The sequence below is a fragment of the Stigmatopora argus genome, chromosome 4 (assembly GCF_051989625.1).
Source record: "Stigmatopora argus isolate UIUO_Sarg chromosome 4, RoL_Sarg_1.0, whole genome shotgun sequence".
In the NCBI taxonomy this organism is placed as follows: domain Eukaryota; kingdom Metazoa; phylum Chordata; class Actinopteri; order Syngnathiformes; family Syngnathidae; genus Stigmatopora; species Stigmatopora argus.
In genome coordinates, this window is record NC_135390.1 from 21,971,121 (window position 1) to 21,977,200 (window position 6,080).

Genomic DNA, 6,080 nt, shown 5'->3' on the forward strand with positions numbered 1-6,080 from the left:
CATCAAATTATGCGATTAAAAACATGACATTGCTACTTATTTTTGCATCACTGCGCTAGATTATAACTCCTCTTTTTCGTATTAGTACATTTGTTTTAGAGACTCTCCCCTCAGCCAACCACAACACCCCTTTACGCCCCCAAAACGGGCCCTCAATCGCACCCCCCTAAGCTCCGCCCCCGGCCTGACTCACGACTGTCCTGTTCTTTTGGTCCTTTTCAGGTCTTTGTCGCTAGACAACTTTTCAGAAAGGCAGACAGTGGCCTCTGGCGGAAGATGTCGAAGGTGCAGGGAGTATTTATTTTAATAGATGTCTTTTTTAGATTTATTACAATATATATTTACAATATGCAATTTTGTCTTTTGTTTTAATATAGGCGGCCCGGTGGACGAGTGGTTCGCGTATAGGCCTCACAATTCTGGGGTCGCGGGTCTGATTCCCAGGTGGGTCCTCCCCATGTGGAGTTTGTATGTTCTTTCCATGGCTGTGTGGGTTTTCTTCGGGTCCTCCATTTTCCTCCCACTTCCCCAAAAAAACATGCATGCTAGGCTAATTGTATGCTAAATTATCCCTAGCAATAAGTCATTGGTTGTTTGTCGTGGCCTGCGATTGGCTGGCCACCCAATCAGGCGGTCCCTCCCCTGCCTGGTGCCCGTAGTTAACTGGGATAGGCTCCAGCACCCCCTGCCACCCTTGTAAAGATAAGAAAATGAATATTTTAACACATACATGTGACACGACAGTAAATTGGAGAAGTTGAGCAGCTTAATTTAGAAAACCAGACGCGGCTTAGTCATTGGCCAAAGGCAAAATATACAGGCAAACAGTGACCTCTGCCGAGAGATGTTGAAAGTGCAGGGGGTATTTATTTTTAACATGTATTTTTAGATTTATTATAAGAAGTGAACATTGAATTTGGCAACATTTGAAGGTATCTCTCTTGCCTTTATTTTGGTAGGAAGTGGAAAGGACGGTTTTAGTTTGCATGATGTTCTAATTTTACATTCAATGACTTGATCTTGAAAGAAACGAGACGGAAAGCAGAAGTGGCGTTGGCAGATTAGAACACACAACTTCTCCCTATTTTTCTCTTCTTCTGTGAAGTGTCCAGTCATGGCATCAACAACGGCAGAGGTGGAGATCTACACGTCGGTGGACTTCACAAGGGACAAACCGTCTCACTTTACAGGTACCCGAGATTTCAATTGGGTTTATTCTTGTAAAATTACATTACAGTGGTACCTCGTCATACGACCGCTCGTCTTACGGGGGAAATTTCGATCGAATAATTCGCCCGTCATGCGGTCAAAATTCGTTGATGCGACCAAGCCAGGTGGCCATGGCATTTTTTTTTTTTTTTTGCATATCTTTTGTATATAACAATATTTACGAGCACGGGATGAGTTATTCAGACCAGGAAACGCACAACGCACAAGCTCAGCTGCTGCATTTCCTGTTATTTTTGTCTAATACGAGGAGAATTATATTACTTCTCGTTGGCTGCTCATAAGAACATCAGGGGCACTGGCTCGCAATAGCATCCCCGGTAGCAACTCTATCATAGGCGCCGTTTGAGGGGATGCGAACACAGATGCTACAAGCTAAAAGGAGCCGCTAGCCAGCGCCCCCGAAGCTCCCATGAGCAGCGGTGCGATCGCTGATAAAAGACTGCGGCTCGTTGGCAAGTGGTCGTGCGTTATCCGATTGTGAGGACATTTGTGTGCATCATTTTGGTAATATTTTGAAGGGAATAGTACGACAGCAAACAGCCCATCGATAGCGAACGTGAGGGCGGAGGCGTGGCAAACCGCCAACCCGAAAAATGAAGGTAACAAAAGATTACAACAAAATTAGAATTCAGTTTTGTGTAAAGTTACATTAAACGTATGTTTGAGTGTGTCTGTACATATTAATCCAAGTTAATTTAAATTTGTTTGTTCCGTTTACGAGTGCGTTGTGTGAAAGAAAAAACGAAGCCCCCCGCCCCTTTTGTGCCCCTCTCTCCTTGGCGAAATCCGCCCAATTTTAGTTAGATTAAACACTTTATTTCTATTAAACCACTTGTTATGTGTTACTTTGTTAATAGATGGGGAATTAGAAGAAATACAACATTTTTCCCAATCCAATATCCTGTTTTGGGTGTTTTTTCAGAGGGCTGGAACGAATTATTATTTTTTCCATTCATTTCAATGGGAAACTTCCGCTCGAGTTACGAGAATCTTGTCATACAAGCTCAGTCCCGGAACGGATTAAGCTCGTATGTCAAGGTACCACTGTATTGGATATTGTCAAGTTGTTTTACCTGTTTAGGTCACGATATACCGTGTTTACTCGCATATAAGTTGGCCTGGCGTATAAGCCGTACCCTTAAAATGGCCTTAAAATCGTTGAATGTTACAATTTCTCGCGTATAAGCCGTATCTTTAAAATTGGCTTAAAATTGTTGGATTTTACAATTTTTATTATATAAGCTATACCCTTAAAATTGCCTTAAAATCGTTGAATTTGACAATTTCTCGCGAATAAGCCATACCCTTAAAATGGCCTTAAAATCGTTGAATTTTACAATTTCTAGCGTATAAGCCGTATCTTTAAAATTGGCTTAAAATTGTTGGATTTTACAATTTTTAGTATATAAGCTATACCCTTAAAATTGCCTTAAAATCATTGAATTTTACAATTTCTCACGTATAAGCCGCATCTTTAAAATTAGCTTAAAATTATTGAATTTTACAATTTTTAGTATATAAGCTATACCCTTAAAATGGCCTTAAAATCGTTGAATTTTACAATTTCTTGCGTATAACCCATACTCTTAAAATTTTGAATTTTACCATTTCTCGCGTATAAGCCGTACCCTTAAAATGGCCTTAAAATCGTTTAATTTTACAATTTCTCGCGTATAAGCCATACCCTTAAAAGTGCCTTAAAATTGTCAAATTTTACAATTTGTCTCGTATAAGCCATACCCTTAAAATTTCCTTAAAATAGTTCACAATTATTTTAGATTTACCAGTCATCAGATGTTTTAAGAGGAGCTTGTTTGTCTTTTTACTATATATCTTTTTTTAATCGTACAAACATGTCAACCTGTTCCTGCTTTTACTCATACAACAACTATTGCAGTAATACATTTCCCCCCCCCAAAATGTGACTTTTTATTACTGTCAGACCTCATCAGTTTTTCCACCATTTTTCCGTCTTTCAAGCTGGAACAGACAAGGAACATTTGTATAGCGACATCCGATTGCAAATGGACCACCATGCCCTGATCACAGGTTGGTGAAAATAACACAAGGGACAGATATGAATTAATTAATTCATTCATTCATTCATCTTCCACATCCTCGTAAGGGTTGCCGCAGTCTATCCCGGCCGACTTCGGCCAAAAAGCAGACGACACTCTGGACCGGTCGCTAGTCGGCAACTCGCAATCGCAATCATGCCACCAGTGGGAATCGAGCCCGCGCCTGCCCGCAGCCAAGTCAGGCGAGTGAACCTCAACACCATCAGGCGGAACAAGGGAAGTTTTCCGCTTCAATATATTTTGAGAGAAATTGATTAAAATGCGCAGGGGACGCCTCGGCAAGTCTGGCGGCGGCCGGGCAAGATGGCCGACGTCGTCGTCGCTGTCGATATTTGGCTTTTTTCTCTACGCTTTTCCTCGTTCTGTTCCTCGGCGTGGCCGCCATCATCCTGTTCAGTGAGTGGCTGCACACGCACGTTTTTGTTAGCACCACACCGGTGCTAAAGTTGCAATTTAAGGTAGCCTATCTGTTTCAAAATGGCCGACTGGCTACGCTTTCAGGCCAAGATGCTATGCCTTTTTTTTTGTAGGTTTACCCATGGACAGATTTTAAGATGTCAAGGGTATAGTTCGTTCGTTCATTCATTTTCTGAACCGCTTATCCTCACTAGGGTCGCGGGGGTGCTGGAGCCTATCCCAACTGACTACGGACACCCTGAATTGGTGCCCAGCCAATCGCAGGGCACGAGGAGAAAAACAACCAGGGACAGTTTAGCATACAATTAGCCTAGCGAGCACGTTTATGGAATGTGGGAGTTAAACTGGAGTACCTGTAGAAAACCCATGCAAGCCCAGGTAGAACATGCAAACTCCACACAGTGAGGACCCACCTGGGATCGAACCCACGGCCCTAGAACTGCGAGCCAGACGTGTTAACCGCTCAACAAAGGACCACCGTTATTTAGAGAAATACAATGGGATGTGTTTCAATATAACCTGATGCCAGCCTCTTTTATTTCAGCTCAGGTGGTGGCGCTGGGGAGCAAAATTAAGAATATGCAGGCCAGGTTTATCAAATTGAACGCCAGTCAGGCTCAGTGGACCATCGACAACTACTGCCCAAAAAGCGGTACGTTTCCATCGAGCGTGACATATGTTGGAAAAGCAGAATACTATCATCTATTTTTTTTTCTTTAAATGCAACAATCCACTTAAAAGCTCTTATGCAAAACGGCCATTTTAACCCAGCCCTTGGCGATTTCAGGAAAACGATACTGCAAAGCCTGTGAAATTGGTTGGGAAAAGTTTGAGTCCCACTGCTATCTCTTCAACGACACCCACCTGAAAACCTGGGAAGAGGCCCGCAAGGAATGCGTCAGAAAGAATTCCCAAATGGCGTTTGTGGAAAATAAAAGGGATACGGTATGACACGTGTTTTAAAAAGCAAGTGTTAAATATACAGGTGAGTGAGCTACAACAGTGGTCCCCAACCACTGGTTTGCGGACCAGACCGGGGCACCTCAGACAACCCAAGTTACAAAACGTATTTTCGGGGATATGTTTATCACCCTTACCTTCCACGCATAATTTGGCCAACTTTTTAATCCAATTATTCATTCATTTTCTGAACCGTTCATCCTCACAAGGATCACAGGGGGTGCCGGAGCCTATCCCAGCTAACTACGGGCACATGGCAAAGGCCACTATAGCATACAATTAGCTTAGCATGCATGTTTTTAGGATGCGTAAAATCCACACAAGCCCGAGAGGAACCTGCAATCTCCACACAGGGATCGAACCCACGACCCCAGAACTGCATAGCCGACGTGCTATCCACTCGTCCACCGGGCCACCTAATTAGATTATTTTACTTATTAATTATCTTTTTTAAAACGTATTTAGCCTACATTCTGCTAAATTTTATGACAGCCTACAGAAATAGAAATTGCTTTTCCGATGCACGGTAAAAAAATAATTGGGGAGCACTGATTTATAATATAAACGATGATGTCATTTGCAGGAATTCATCCAGGGAAACAGCAAGAAAAGCAACGTCACTTTGGGTTACTGGCTTGGCCTGAAAATGTTGGGCGGACAGTGGACGTGGCTCGATTCCAAGGCGCCAAACAATGAGCAAATGTAATTCACCCTTTCATGCAGGGATAATGACTGATTGCACTTATAAAGTACTAACACTTAAAACATGTGTTCCACCCACCTTCAGGTCCTGGATACCAGGTTCAGATTCAAACCGTGAAGGTTGGTGCACCATCTCCGTGGCCAAAGATTACGACAAAAACCCCAAGGCCGTCAAATGCAGAGAAAGACATTGGTGGATCTGCAAGAAGATGGCGTTAGCGATTTAGATTGTGTCAAACTGTCCTTTTCGATAAATGACAGGGGACAACAGAAACGGGAAACATGAATATGTAGTTCTTTTTTCTCATTTTTTTTTTGTTCAACAATGAGGGCCTTGAAGGTTCCACACTTCCACATCCATTCTAAGCCAAACTTGATTTTATAATTTTGTTTACTTTTTTATTGTTGCTTTCCATTAAAACGTTCCTCTGATGTTATTTTTGGCACTTTGTCGCCATATTGTATCTGCCACTTTTGAAAGCCCGTCTTTTCCTTATGTACCTGAACGCCGCGTGACGTTTTCCATCGCCGTTTCGCTTGCCATGAACTCCTAGTTCATGTTTTCAATTCAAAAGCGGAAACGAAAGTTTCAACTTAACTCGAATTGGATGGCGACAAAATAGACGACTTATTCAACAACGCATTGTGTCGCTGCTTTTTGTACGCCTTCGCGAACGCCACTGAGGATCACGA

General features: G+C 42.5%; 1 protein-coding gene across 1 annotated transcript; it reads left to right on the forward strand.

The window, feature by feature from the left end:
• Positions 1-364: 364 nt before the first annotated feature.
• LOC144072837 (CD209 antigen-like protein A) lies at positions 365-5,824 on the forward strand. Its single transcript, XM_077598161.1, has 9 exons — positions 365-444; positions 1,106-1,190; positions 3,211-3,279; positions 3,356-3,490; positions 3,576-3,704; positions 4,270-4,377; positions 4,513-4,670; positions 5,269-5,387; positions 5,473-5,824. Exons 2-9 carry the CDS (start codon positions 1,115-1,117, stop codon positions 5,612-5,614), a joined length of 936 nt encoding a protein of 311 aa, XP_077454287.1. The 5' UTR covers positions 365-444; positions 1,106-1,114; the 3' UTR covers positions 5,615-5,824.
• Positions 5,825-6,080: the final 256 nt, after the last annotated feature.